Source organism: Camellia sinensis, chromosome 2 (assembly GCF_055761805.1).
Source record: "Camellia sinensis isolate YWXY chromosome 2, ASM5576180v1, whole genome shotgun sequence".
NCBI classification, from domain to species: domain Eukaryota; kingdom Viridiplantae; phylum Streptophyta; class Magnoliopsida; order Ericales; family Theaceae; genus Camellia; species Camellia sinensis.
Window position 1 is genome coordinate 46,469,416 of NC_138962.1, and position 16,040 is coordinate 46,485,455.

General features: G+C 37.2%; 1 protein-coding gene across 1 annotated transcript; it reads left to right on the forward strand.

Moving 5' to 3' along the window:
- The first annotated feature begins 8,502 nt into the window (after positions 1-8,502).
- Positions 8,503-8,967, forward strand: LOC145813532 (uncharacterized). The gene has a single exon (XM_082909026.1). The coding sequence runs from the start codon at positions 8,503-8,505 to the stop codon at positions 8,965-8,967; it is 465 nt and encodes a 154-aa protein (XP_082765152.1).
- The last annotated feature ends 7,073 nt before the right edge of the window (positions 8,968-16,040 follow it).

Sequence of the window (16,040 nt, forward strand, 5' to 3'; positions counted from 1 at the left end):
TCGTTGGACCGTGCTAAAACAAATAAGGGCAAGATAAATGAAGTCCTAGCTCGGCTATGTGAGATACTGCGGGTCTTAGCTCGGTTTAAGCAAGGTGTTTGTTAGCCTAGTTGAGCCTCTAGGGGCAGCGTTCTTAGTTCAGTCTGGACTAAGAGGGCTGGTTTAGCCCTAAGCTGTACCTCGGTCGTGGTTAAGGCATTCAAGCACACTAGTGTGCAGACTTAGTACGGTTCGATAGTTCGGTGAAAATGAATCAAACGATGGTTTGACTTGTTGAAACTACTAGTATAGTGCGAAGTGTTAGTTTGGTTGGTTAGTTTGGCCAGACTGACATCAACCACAAACAACTTCCTAGTTCGGTTAGATGGTGATTTTGGATCAAATACAATGTTCTGCAGATTATTTCGTAAATACAAATGGTTCTTACAAGGTTGTTTCTTAGCAAACACAAGGCAGAACAAAAAATGGGAAACATGTGTTTTGCAAAAACACAAACAATATGCTGTGGATTAAACAAGTGCGAAAATAAGAAAAATAGAACAGATCTGTGTAGCTTACCAGATGAAGAGGAAGGAACTGAAAGTTGGAAATGGCACTGGAGGGATTCACAAGCTTTGCAGTTGCAAGTTTGAGGAGCAATGGAAGATCAGAAGCAAGGGAGAAAGAGAAGGTGAATAGTGCAAGTGAAGTGAAAGATCCAAAAACAAAAGGGTTTTGTTTTGTGTAGAAGGAAGGACAAAAAAGGCGGGACTGTTTAAATTACGCGAAGTACGAAGATGGCGTGACAGCTGCACTGGGCCAATAAGAGTGTGCCACGTGTCCTAGGAATGAGAAGCGATTCAGTTGTGGTGATTAAAGAGACGTTTTGACTAGTCATATTTAAGTAGCCCGGTGTTAACCTAGCCCGGTTGGAATGCTAAAGAACCTAGCCCAGTTGGAATGCTAAAGAATTTAGTCCGGTTAGAACGCTAAAAGTTTTTAGCTTGGTTGGAATGCTAAAGGTTTTTTAGCTCGACTCATAACAAGTAATCCCTATCATGCTGTGCAGATGGAATTAAGGGGTAATTGAGAGGGTAATTTATATATAAATTGGGCCGAGCTGGGTAATGGGCCGTTGTGGGCCACAGTAAGAAGGGCGGAGTAAAAAGGGCCTTGGCGTTAGCCCGGTCCCCAAAAAGGCCTTGTTATCCCGGTCCAAGAGAGTGTTATAGATAACCCGTTCACTACACTCAGAGTTAGCCCGGTCGTGGCATGTTGCGGTTAGCTCGGTCAAAACCTTGCTATTTCTTAGCTCGGTCTGAACGCATCATGGTTTGTAGAGGAGAAGCCGAGGTAAGAGTAGTGAATGGAAGAAACCGAACTGGCTTTAGTTCGGTCTACTCTGTGACTTAGCATAGCCATCCTTACCTCAGTTATATTGGGTTCCGACCATGGTAAAACCATCTCACTTGGTTTAAGCAGTGAGGGGGGTGTTAGAGGATAAGCATTATCTTTCAGGAATGTGATTCCTAGGAGGACTCTACAGGGAGGAATAAGAGTCCTACTAGGATTGTGCCACACGGAACCTATAAAAGCTCACAACATCACCTATGGAGACGTAACACAACCTTGATTCCCGAACACAATCTTGATTCCCAAACACACAGAGCTTTTTGTCTATTTGTCTATTTTGCTGTCTTAGGCATCGGAGAGGTATCCGGCACACACCTGCCGGCTAGCTCACGTTTGTGTTTTCAGGGAATAAAGCGACGACGTTTGGAGGAGCGCGGACTTGATCAACAGGATTATACGAGAAGGTTTATTTCTTTCCCGTACAATTTTATTTTCTTATTACTCCAAAACCCTAATCCACCCTATCAAAACTCTCTATTATTATTAGTGTCATTGTTTGTTATTGTGTTATTACTTACAAAGAAAACAAAAACACAATATGTGCCATTGTATTTTCATTGAAAGCCTCTTAATTTTTCATAAAGGCAATCTTCTAAACATCTTCATGCCTCTAGTTTTCTTTGTTCTTTCTCTTTCTTGCCTTTTTCTTTTTTGCACACCATCGTTGCATGTATTCAAATGTGACAATCATGTATGGATTAGTCATTAATGGGGTTATTTTCGAAAAACTACCAAAACAACAATGATTTAAATACTCTATAAATCATATCAATGAATGTGTATATATTTATTTGATATTATTATATATTAATATTATCATTTTAGAAGAGAATGAGAAGGTAGAGATGAAGAGAGGCATGTTTTTCATGGTTTTTCTTCACCAGTGCCGTCATTCTCTATGTGTACAAAAGGAATATGTAATGAGAAATCTGTTAAAGATTTTTTAAAGGATTTTTCAAAATGGTGTAATTTGAGTTTTTGATTTGTTTATTATTTGGGTATACCTTGAAGGGTAATTTAGGGAAAAAAATATAGGGTGTATTAAAAATAAATTATAACTCTAAATAATTTAATAGAGTGTATTAAAAAATTCAAAATACTTAATATTTTTTGGGTGCAAATAGAATCCCCCAAGACCATCCATAGTTATATGTGCAAAGTTTCACAAGTTCGGGCTATCACATGAGAATTTTTGTTAGCCCATAGAATGGCAACTCCCAAAAACTAAAAATAAAAATAGTTAGTTGTTTAAAAAACTCTTTATAAATACGTAAAACTTAACTTTTAAATTATAAATTTAGTATAAATTATGAATATATCCCATGAGATTTATTTAAAATACAAATTGTTCCTGTAGTTTTGAAAATTATATCTCACTCTTTCAAGTTTCTAATCTCATAACAAATAACTCATATTATTAATAAATCATCAAGTTAATTAACAATTTTTAATGATATTAGAAATACATTTCAATTAACAATTCAAATAATTTTATTACTGCATAAGACAGTGATTGGGAATTTTATTTTTATTTTTCTGTTAATTTTGTTAAATTTTTGATAAGGGAGCATTTGTAATTTTTAAATTTACAAAGAACAATTTATATTTTAAGTAAACATCATAGATTATATTTGTAATTTATCCCAAAAATAATATGAAGGTCTTCCACTTGAATTTCATTATTAATGTTCTTGTCTTCAATTTTCCTGAAAATACTATGACGGTCATCTATTAAAAGTGAAGCAGTCCATGAACCTAATCAAATCTTAATTTTTATCCCATAGGTAGAAAGGGGAATGAATGGTCAATTTTCCTTGGATGACCACTAGGCATTCACTATAATACTCTTCTAGAGTTCCTTAAATCAAAGACTGGCCACATAAAATCTTAGTTAAATTGTAAAGTTATACCAAAATACATAACAACCCATTTGTATATAAAGTAGCTAACCCTATCCAATTAATACGATATTGTCCGCTTTAGAGTTAGGAAAAAACCAGTAGGTAACCACTTACAGCTTTAAAATGTCTCATACTAGTATAAAGGAGTTAGTCCACTTATATAGTAGAGCTGTGATCTCTCATAGAGAGATATGGGATAGTGTAACAATATAACTCCCCAGTGGACTAGCTGCTTGAGTAGGGAGTTCCCATAGACGGCGCCAAATGAAGCGGCTAACCCTTCCCAACTAGCATGATATTGTTCGTTTTGGAGTTAGGCGAAAACTAGCAGCTAACCCCTCACAGCTTTAAAAAGCTTTATATAAAGGAGTTAGTTCACTTATGTAGTGAAGTTGTGATATCTCATAGAGCAATATGGGATAGTGCACCCATATAACTCCCTAGTGGACAAGCTACCTGAGTATGGAGTTCTCACAAACGACGCCAAATAAAGCGGCTAACCCTTCTCGACTAGCACGATATTGTCCACTTTGGAGTTAGGAGAAAGCCAACAACTAACCCCTCACAGCTTTAAAAAGCCTCATCCTGGTCTAAGGGAATTAGCTCACTTATATAGTGGAGTTGTGATCTCTCACAGAGCGATGTGGGATAGTGCGCCTACATAAAATGAAGTAGCTAACCCTCTCCAACTAGTACGATATTGTTTGTTTTGGAGTTAGGCGAAAACTAGTGGCTAACCCTTCATGGCTTTAAAAGGCCTCATACTAGTCTAAGGGAGTTAGTTGACTTATGTAGTGGAGCTGTGATCTCTCACAGAACGATGTGGGATAGTGCACCTACATAAAATGAAGTAGCTAACCCTCTCCGACTAGCACGATATTGTCTATTTTGAAGTTAGGTGAAAACTAGTGGCTGACCCCTCACGGTTTTAAAAGGCCTCATACTAGTCTAAGGGAGTTAGTTCACTTAGGTAGTGGAGCTGTGATCTCTCACAGAACGATGTGGGATAGTACGCCCACATAAAATGAAGTAGCCAACCTTCTCCGACTAGCACGATATTGTCTGTTTTGGAGTTAGGTGAAAACTAGTGGCTAACCTCTCACGGCTTTAAAAGGCCTCATACTAGTCTAAGGGAGTTAGTTCACTTATGTAGTGGAGCTGTGATCTCTCACAGAGCGATGTGAGATAGTGCACCCACACAATGAAGCATCTAACCCTCCTCGACTAGCATGATATTGTCTGTTTTGGAGTTAGGCGAAAACCAGCAGCTAACCCATCACAGCTTTAAAAATGCCTTATAATACTCTAAGGGAGTTAGTCCACTTATGTAGTGGAATTGTGATCTCTCATAGAGTAATGTGGGATAGTGCACCCATAATATACAATATCTAGCCGAGACAAATATGACCCATAAGCTGGAACAACTGAAAACCACAAAATCATTAGTAGAAACAGCCATGTCAATGCTTAATTTCTTCTGCATCTATATTAATGTTGTGAGTATGAAATACTAAATTGCTTCCATGATCCTATTAATGTCCTCCACCCAAAGGATCCATTATCTGTCGAACATGGGACAAGTGCCTCTTCCATTTAAGGTGAGAAGCCATATCAACCTCACCAGGGCACTTAACATTACAGATAGTGCACCATAATTTAGAATTTATTTTCCCATACCCAGTAGTGTTCTTTACTTCTTTTTGTTTGCATTGCTTACTAGTTCAGTTCATTTGTGCCTTGCCCCCTTGTTTCTTACTTTTATTTTGGTTTATCCAATTGCCATAAATGGGCTTTGGGGCTCCTGATTGGCTATTGAAGATGAGCAACCCTTGTTTTTGTTTGCTAGCTTGATTGCTTTCAGCTCTACACACTGGGATTTGTGTTATCACCCATGAAGATGAGACTTCAATTTTTCCTCACACGTGGTCGTCACTTGGCATACAGCAAATGTCCACTCTTTTTGAACATTCTCCGAAGCGAGTCTCTCCTGGACTTTGTTGTCTCCACCACCAGCTGCAACAACAGGTACCTCCACAACTTCGTTCTCTCTAACAACTTCTATTAGGGTCTTTTCTTCAATTTTAATGGATGTTACTGTTTTCTTCTCAGTTTGAGAAAGATTTGGCTCTTCAACACGCTTGACCTGCAGTAAGTAGTTAGCAGACATATCTTAGGTTTCTATATGTTTAAAGAGAAAACAATACGTGTCATCAATACATATTTTAAGTAAAATGTATCTTACGATACACGATTCAATTTACAAAACACGAGATATAATATGATAGATGAATATTTCAATTTCTTAAGCAAATTTGAAAAAAGTAATTAGACTTAATTACTAGTAAATCAATATGTTGTTATAAATTTTCATTAACGAATTATTATTATTATTTTTAGATGAGATGGGTACCTTTTCTTTTATTTTCTCTACTTTTAAAAGAAAAAATATATTTGTTTAATATTTACATATCATATGCGGTTGATTTATACCTACTTACACCAGTAAAAGTAGTTTTCTACTGTTGACAAACTATAAAGTCGCATATTAAATATTAAAAGTTAAATGATGAATTAAGATAGTATTTTATGCATATTTTAACTTCACTCTGCATTTTAAATGCATTTTATGTTTCAAGCAATGTTACTTTTGCAATTTTAAGAATTATTCATCGTTAGCGTTTTGTTTTATCAAGCTATTACTTTTCTATAAATACATTTATTTTTCAACCTATTTTTAAAGATGTTAAAAAATTTAACGACAATACGATAAGATACAATGCACAATTCAGAAAAACAGAAAAATTGATACATGATTCGTATCTCAATTTGACAACTATGAATACAACATAAGAAAACCTTAGGAATATAGTGGAAGGTAATATAGCACAACTAAACCAGCAAAAAACAACTGTAGAGGTAAATGGATGGAAAATTGCAGCACTCGAGCAGCCAAAATATAATGAAAAATACGATAGGAGACATTACCTATTTTGTTGCAGCTACAGGATTTTTCTCATTTAGTTCTCCTGCTTTGGCATTCTCCTCAGCAACATTAGGCTCTTTGAATTTGGACTAAAAACGGAAATAACAGATGATTCATAGGTGGTTTTGTCTTTAAGTAAAAACATAAATATGATAGAAAATAACATAGGAAACTTTATCCATTGTGTTGAAGTTGCAGGAATTTTGGCATCCTCCTCAGTAACATTAGGCTCTTTGAATTTGGACTAACAAAAAGGATGGTTCGTAGAGGATATACTTATCAATGATGAACTCAAACATGGTTTAACATTTGTTACATGACTTCAGTATGAGTATCGGGTGTGGTTATGTCTAGGCATCAAATTTCCCTAAACCCTTAATCCTTTGATATTAGGATACGCAATACGAGTACATGAATATCTAAAACATTCAAATATATTGTATATTATCTAAAATAACAATGAATTTTTCCTCTTTCCAAATTCTAACCCCAATGGAGGATTGTGTCTTTCCTTTAATCTAAGGAAGACCAACACTAACACTAACTGGAATCTCACAACAGAAGCTGATAAAACTCGTGGATTTTAGAAGCATCATAAGAAACATTACCTGAATTGCTGCAGCCATTTCTTTTGCCTCAACGGTTTCTTTTGTCTCAAACCTTTTCTTTTGCTACTGTATTTGTTGCTACTCGTGGATTTGGCATTGTATGATTGGACTGACAAGAAGGCAAAAGGGTAATCAACAACATAGAGAGAGAGAGAGAGAGAGAGAGAGAGAGAGAATATACTTTGTCATGCATATTCCGTATGTACCTAAATTGAAAAGATCTGAGTTTTTGACAATTATATATGCATGCGTATCAGCATTTGCATGTAATGATCCTATCATATGACATTATAAACATGAACATTTCTGACTCAAAGCCTAATGAAACCGTTGACTCTGTTAACAAATATTTAGCTTTCTATGAAAATTATCCAATTATTCAAACACTTCTCATTAGACATCTTATCAATTGTTGACAGGACTAAGTATGGCACACCTTTCTGTCAATAAGTTTCTCCGAAGCTTCAGATCCATTCTCTTTAACATACATCTCTGCCATAGCAAGAAAGCTTACTGCATTGAGAGGTACGTCCTCCTTGTGCTTGACAAACTGTTTGATAACTCCTTGTGGATTCGCAGATAAACACGGATGAATAAGACACTTGTAAACATAGCAAGCACCATTAACTTCTGTATTGAATAGAACAATGGATAAACAAATTCGAGATCGGAGACCTACTAACTTCTGTATTGAATAGAGCCGATATTTCACTCCCCCCCAGTACCATATAGGATAGGGATTCTCAAGGTGAAAAACTTCAAACATGGGAATCTTGAGGCATGATTGTACAGTTGGAAGTGTATTGAAAATAGAGGACATTAGGGCAGGGATCTAAATTTGAAATCTCAAAATACGAGGATCATGCTTGATTGGGAAAGTGTTGAGGATGTTAAGTGTTAGGGGTATTTGGATCTTTGTGTCATATTCTTATTAGTATAAATAGTTGTGTGTTAAGGGGGAAACCCTATGTTTTGAATAAGATATACATCAGCACGTTTTGAATAAGATATACAGCAGCTGGTTCTCTCTCTCTCTCACAGTTCTTCTTCTCCTTCTCTTTCTCCGTCTCATCTATCCATTCAACATGGTATCCGAGCAATATCTTTCTCCTTGAAGATTGTTCTTTCCTTCCCTCGTTCTTGTATCTGGTACGTCTCAAAATAATAATAATAATAATAAATAAATAAAAAAATTTCCAGTATGCTCGAAAATTGATAAGCTTTCATCCTGTAATCTCCTTTTTATTTTTTGGTTATTATTGATTGAGTTTTCCAATTTTTTTGATTTTTCGTCAAAAATGGGTGATTTTTTGAAAGTCACTGGTGCACCTTTTTTTGCTTGATTTTTCCTCTCTCCCTCACATCCTAGGGAGCAGACTAGGCCTTTATTGGGCTGTGCTGTCCTTGTTTTGCTATTTTTTTTGGCTCTCCCTTGGTTTTTTCCCAATTTTTGGATGCTCTGCTTCAGTGTTTGGGCTCATATGTGATCTGGTTATGTTATTCTAGGGTTATTTTTGCACTGGTTTCGCCTTAGAAGGTGCTTTGCTGTGCTGGTTAGGTTTTGTCAGGACTTGTTTGATAAACTGTTTGTGTTTCTGCCCCATCTTTCTCTTATCTCATGGCTGAATGCGAGGGTCAGTACTCTAAGGGCAAGGAGGATAGTGGACTGAGTCGTGGTATGACTTTGGGTGATAGTCCTTCTCTCCAAATTAGTCTGGTCAATCTTAATGGCACCAATTACTTGATTTGGTCTCACTCCTGCAGCCTTGCCGTTGCTGCTCGGCGTTTGACTGGCTATATTACTGGTAGTACTACGCAACCTACTGAGGACAATGCTTTATTTGCTCAATGGATTTCGGAGAATGCTTTAGTGATGACCTGGCTGGTCAATTCTATGGAACCTACCATTAGTAGGACTTTTCTCTTGATGGATACCACTCACAAGATTTGGATAGCGACATCTCAGATGTATTCTCAACAGGGTAATGATGCACATGCTTATGAATTGCAAAAGAAGATTAGGGGCTTGGATCAGAAGGATCGCTCTCTGGCAGTCTACTATGCTGAGTTGAGTGGTTTATAGCAGGAGCTAGATTACTACCAGAGTTTCCAACCCGTTTGCTCCACGGATGCCACTATGTTTCAGTAGGCTGTGGAGAAGGAGCGGGTGTATGATTTTCTTGTTGGCTTGATTTTGGAGTATGATCAGATCCGGGTTCAGGTATTGGGTCGCTCTCCGTTTCCCACATTGCGTGAGGCTTATGCCCTGGTTCAGTAGGAGGAGAGTCGTTGTGGTGCTATGGTGCATGCCCCTGTTTAGGATCGGTCAGCGATGGTTGTCGGCCCCAAGTCCCGTGATACTCTACCTTGTCCGCCTCAGGGTGGTGGTAAGGGTCTATTGGTTGATCGGGACCGGTTGAAGTGTGATTATTGTGGGAAAGATAGACATGATAAAGAACACTGTTGGAAGTTGCATGGTCGGCTTACTCGAGGCCATGGTCGTGGTGGTAGTGTTCGTCCTCAAGCCCATGTGTCTGAGACTGCTGCTAGTGCCTCGGATGATGCTGGTTCTATTTCCCAAGATGAGCTTCACACTCTCAGACATTTGATGGCTCGACTTGATTCTTCTTCTACCTTAGCTCCTTCCTCTTCTGCCTTTTCCAACTTTGCCCACACAGGTATTTCTGCTAGTGCACTTAGTGCCTCTTTGTCTCCTTGGATCATTGATTCCAGTGCTACTGATCACATGACGGGTACTTCTAGTTTTTTCCATTCTTATTCACCTAGTTCTGGGCGAGATAAAATTGGAGTGGCAGATGGCACATTATCTTCTATCTCTGGCAAGGGTTCTGTTCATTGCACCTCTTTACTTTTGCTTTCCTCTATTCTTCATGTTCCTAATTTTTCCACTAACTTACTTTCTGTTAGTAGCCTTACTATTGCTCTCAATTGCTCTGTAACCTTTTTTTCGACTCATTGTGTCTTTCAGGAACTGGCTACGGGGAAAATGATTGGCAGTGGTAGTGCACACAATGGCTTGTACTTTCTGGATGTCGCTTCTGCATCAACTTTGTCCTCTCGGGCTCTTCAATGCACTTTTGGCTCCTCCCTTCACCTTCTTCATCAATGGCATCGCCGTTTGGGGCATCCTTCCTTTAGTATTTTAGAGAAACTTTTTCCTTCTTTAGTTCGAGATTGTCCTAGGAATAACTTTGTTTGTGATGCTTGTGAGTTTGCTAATCATAAACGTACTTGTTATCCTTCCATTAATAAAAGAAGTACTTTTCCTTTTATGCTTATTCATAGCGATGCGTGGGGTCCTTCCCCTGTGGTTTCTACCTCCAGTTATCGTTGGTTTGTCACATTTATTGATTGTTATTCCCATGTGACTTGGGTTTATTTACTTCGCACTAAAAATGAGGTTTTTTCGTGCTTCAAAAATTTTGATAAAATGGTTTCCAATCTCTTCAATGCTACTATCAAAATTCTTAGAAGTGATAATGGAACTGAATATGTTGATGGAGCTTTGAGGGCATATCTCGAGGAGCATGGCATTCTTTATCAGACTAGTTGTGTTGGCACTCCTGAACAGAATGGAGTTGCTGAACGCAAGAATGGCCACCTCCTTGAGTTTGCTCGCTCACTCTTGTTTACCATGAATGTTCCTAAGTCCTTTTGGGGGGATGCTGTTCTTACCGCGGCTTACCTTATTAACCGTATGCCCTCTAGTGTCATCCACTTCCAAATTCCTCTTGAGCTCCTCCTTGTCACTTATCCCACTTCTTCCCTTCCGCCTCGGGTTTTTGGTAGTGTTTGTTTTGTTTATCTTCAACCTCGTACTTGTGGGAAGCTTGATCCTAAGGCTATCTGGTGTGTCTTTCTTGGTTATTCTGCTACTCAGAAGGGTTACAAATGCTATGACCCTCAGACTCATAAGCTGTATGTTAGTATGAATGTTATCTTCCGTGAATCTGAGTCCTTTTTTCCTTGTCATCCGCTATCTCCTCAGGGGGAGAGTGGTATAGATGAGATTGTGGATAAGACGGAGACGACATATCAACAAGAGTTGTCTTTTTTCCTTCCTAATCAGCGGGCTATTATTTGTGGTGAGGGGGAGCCTACGAGTTCTGTTGATGAGACTGATATTGGTGGTCATTTGGATAGAGTTGATCTTAAGACTTATTCACGGCGTCAGAAAGAGCGGGCTTCTCTTGTGCCACTGAGTCAATCATCTCCTACGCCAGTTCCACAACCAGTTTTCACTGACTCTATAGGCAATGATCCTCAGTCCATTTCTTCACTTGTTGTTGATGATTTGAGTCTTCCTATTGCTCTCAAAAAGGGGGTTAGAGCCTGTACTCAACACCCCATTTCTAAATTCGTGTCATATGATTCGTTGTCTTCTTCATATTGTGCTTTTGTTTCATCTCTTTCTTCTGTGTGTATTCTGCAGGGTTGGAAAAAGGCCATCAATGATCCGAAGTGGAAGGTAGTTATGGTAGAAGAGATGCAAGCTTTGAGTAAAAATAACACATGGGACTTGGTGTCTTTACCTAATGTGAAAAAACCAATCGGATGTAAGTGGGTGTTCACTATCAAGCATAATGCAGATGAGATGATTGAACGGTACAAAGCAAGACTAGTGGCCAAGGGATTTGCCCAGACATATGGAATAGACTATCAAGAAACTTTTGCCCCGGTAGCAAAGATGAATTCCATTCAAGCTATTCTGTCGTGTGCTGCTAATTTGGGATGGCCTCTACAACAACCAGATATGAAGAATGCTTTTCTTCATGGGGATTTGGAGGAGGATGTATATATGGATGTACCTCTAGGATTCTCATCACAGTCTACAGTTGGAAAGGCTTGTAGATTGAAGAAGGCTTTATACGATTTGAAACAATCTCCTAGAGCCTGGTTTGGTAGATTCCTGAAGGCAATGCTGGGATTTGGGCATCAGCAAAGCAATGCTGATCACACATTATTTGTCAAACACAATGTACATAAGGTAACAGTGCTTATTGTATATGTGGATGACATAGTTGTGACAGGTAATGATGAGGAGGAGGTGACCCATCTCAAGATATTGTTAGCCAAGGAGTTTGAGATAAAAGACCTTAGTCCATTGAGATACTTTCTTGGGATTGAAGTTGCTAGATCAGATAAAAGCATCTTCATTTCTCAAAGGAAGTACATTCTAGATCTTCTTGCGAAAACGGGCATGTTAGGCTGCAGACCAGCTGAGTCACCGATTGAGACTAATCATTGTTTTTGTAGTGGGGTTGGTGAGCTTGTGGAAATGGAAAGGTACCAAAGACTTGTAGGAAGACTGATATATCTATCTCATACTCGTCCAGATATTACCTATGCAGTTGGGATAGTGAGTCAGTTTATGCATGATCTGCATACAACTCATTTGGATGTCGTCTATCGCATTTTGAGATATCTTAAATCTGCTCATGGAAAAGGAATTTTGTTCTCTAATCATGGTCACTTGAGGTTGGAAGCATTCACAGATGCAGATTGGGCAGGCTCTATAGATGACAGACGCTCTACCACTGGTTACTGTGTTTTTGTAGGGGGAAATCTAGTCACATGGCGTAACAAGAAACAGGCAGTAGTATCCAGATCTAGTGCTGAGGCTGAATACAGGGCTATGGCATATGGGACATGTGAACTAATGTGGCTTCAATCTTTGTTGAGTGATATAGGGCTTGATTACAGTGATCCCATGACTTTGTATTGCGATAACAAGGCTGCTATTAGTATTGCACACAATCCTGTTTAACATGATCGGACTAAGCATGTTGAGATTGACAGACATTTCATTAACGAGAAGTTGAATAAGGGTGTGATATGTATGCCTTTTGTTAAGTCTGAAGATCAACTGACAGATTTTTTACTAAGGGTCTTAGTAGTAAAGTCTTTCACCCTATTTGTTGCAAGTTGGTGCCAAGTTAGGCATGAGAGATATCTTTGCACCAACTTGAGGGGGAGTGTTAAGTGTTAGGGATATTTTGGTCTTTGTGTCTTATTCTTATTAGTATAAATAGTTGTGTGTTAAGGGGGAAACCCTATGTTTTGAATAAGATATACAACAACATGTTTTGAATAAGATATACAACAACACGTTTTGAATAAGATATACAACAACACGTTTTGAATAAGATATACAACAGCTGGTTCTCTCTCTCTCACAGTTCTTCTTCTCCTTCTCTTTCTCTTTCTCATCTATCCATTCAACAGAGGACAATGTAGACTAGGACACAGATATTGGGAACAGAGGACCAATGCCCTATAGGCTGGACCATTAGATATTTTTTCCTATATATGTCTTTCTCACCCTACTATTTTTGGTACAGTAAAGCTTATTGGTGACATTCAAGGTTGAGTATTTTTCTTTAATATTTGAATCAACGTAGGAGATGAAGACAACTATGAAATTCACAAATACCATTTGCCAAACAAATAAAGAAACAAAAATGAGCTCTGTACTAGAGTATAGTGGCAGAATTAATTACCACTCAATGAGTTTCACAAAAACAAGCTCAAAGAGAGAAATCAAAAAGAAAACAATCCAATAAGCCACAAGATTTCGCATCTCCAAGTAAGAATTACTCTCGATTGCTGATGCTGAGGCATATCTGTCAAACAAAGCACCAAATATAACAAAGCAAAATCCATTAACATGGACAGTCCGTTTAGTATATAAAAAATATTATGTTTTCTCATCATTCGTTGGATGAGTAAGAAAACTAAGCACGTACATGTGATAGTTCTATGTAAATTACAAATACACTACTTGAAATTTGATTAAAATATAAATCATTCTCTGTGATTCTGGAAATTACATTCCATCCCTTGAGGTTTCTAATTTCATAACAAATCGCTCATTTTATTAATAAATTATGAAGTCAATTAATAGTTTTTAATGATATTAGAAATATGTTTCAACTAATAATTTAAGTAATTTTATTATTGTATAGGAGAGCAATTATAAATTTTATTTTTTTAGTTGATTCTGTTAAATAAAAAATTCTGACAAGGGGTATTTGTAATTTCCCAAATCACATAAGACAATCTGTATTTTAAACAAATCTCAGGAAGTGTATTTATAATTTACCGTTTCTTTTACCTCTAGTATTTTAATGGATAATATCCCTATAATAAAAAATTTATAACCAAACAATTTTTTTCTTGCTAAATCTCACAATTTTTTTTTTTAATGAGAAATAAAATAGTCAAAATAAGATAGCTCTCTTTCTCACATTTTCTAATTTAATTTATAAAACAAGCATGAGAAAGAGTACTCTTTGCCTTTATTTTTTTTGTCATTTCTCACAAAATTACTGAATTTTATATACTAAAATTTCTGAATCGCATTAGCATGAGAGAAGATACCAACTTTACTCTTTGTAAGAGGAACTAATCTGAGCCCACTAAATTAATTAGGCCCAATAGTCCAAGGTTGGTGGGCCTGGATTTATCATCGTCAAACGAGCCGAATTGCTCTCTTTGAAAGGTTCGGATCCACAAACTTAGAGACTTACTCGAGCCCGGACTCGAAAGGGTTCGGATCCACGAACCTAGAGATTCGAAGCACTTGGCTTCGAACGGATTCAGACACAATCTAGAAGCCGCTCCATTAATGAGTCTCACAACAATTGCGGACTCGAAGCTTTCCGGGATCTACGTACCAGAACCATGGGCGTAATGGAGTCCGAACAAAGGACCAGATCCCGAGGACGGTGAGTGGAGATAAATTCACTCTTCGGTTAAACTAGCCTATACCCGGGTCAAACTAACCTATACTCGGGTCAAGGTGGCACGATCTGGGGGGTCCTTGAGACTCGGCAATATCTGCGACAGGGCGTTCTCTTGAACCACCCCTGACCTGCCAACTTTGGCGCATGGCTCCCACCTAAAAAATAAACCAAAGTTGAGGAAAAAATCTTTTTTTTTTCCCTTTCCGAAACCATTTCTAACATCTACATGCATATGTACGTACATATGTATAGATACACATGTATATACAAATAAGCTTGGAGCAAAACAGAGAGATATTAACTTCACAAGATCGGCTAGTATATCTGACGTGAAAGTTGGACATTCGAAGAGAGTAATCAATTATCACACAGAAGCACAAAGATAAAGCAACTAATAATGCAAAATTTTCTTTCACTTTCTTGGTGTAGCGAGAAGACAAAAGAATCATACCAAGCAAGAAAATCGAAGCACTTTAATGCAAACTTGAGAAAACCTAACAAACCCATCTAGGATTCGATCTCTTTCTAACCTTTTCTCCTCAGAATTTCTTGGGTTTGTGATAATGTGATGAGGTTCTTTCAAATGAAGACTTCAGAACATCTCCAATCATTCATCAAATATTTCAGATTTCAAATTTATGTAAAAACTTAATTTGATATGAGTTATTTCAATCTTCTCATTAAATTTTCGTCAAAATCTTTTAAAAAATTACTTTCTCATCTCAAATTTTATTTTTCATCAATTTTAGTGAAAAATAACTCATCTATAAGAGTATCTCCAATGTTTATTCAAAATTTTCATCAAATTTAAATAAAAGTTTGACTAAAAATTTGATCTAATATGATGTTCTCCGATCATTTCATCCAATTTGACCGGTCGTCTGGCCAATCATTCGGTTGGTCATCCAACCTAGTGTAAATTTTCATCAAATCTTTCCCAATCCGATCGTCCACCCGGTTGTCCGGCCAATTGTCCACTCGGTCGTCCATCAACAGTCACCTATAAGATTTGATAAAAAGTTTAATGCCCTTTTGATTTAATGAAAAAAGTAGAAGCATTTACACACAAGTCTTAGTTTATGAACTTATACTCCATTAAGTCCTAATTAAAATTTTTTGAACTTTCAAGTCCTATTAAATTTTTAATAGTCGAAATTGCCCTTCAAACAATGATATTTCATTATTTATGATTATCTATAAAGAAACATGATGATTTCACATTTATTTTGATTTTCAAAATTTTAAAATATCAACTTTTTAATTTTTTTGTTAAAAAAAACATACAAAAAAAAATCGTAAAATATATATAATATATATATATTTGAAAAAATTGATTTTTTTTTTTTGTGTGTAAAACTAAAAATTTTATGTTTATAAAAGAGCATGATAA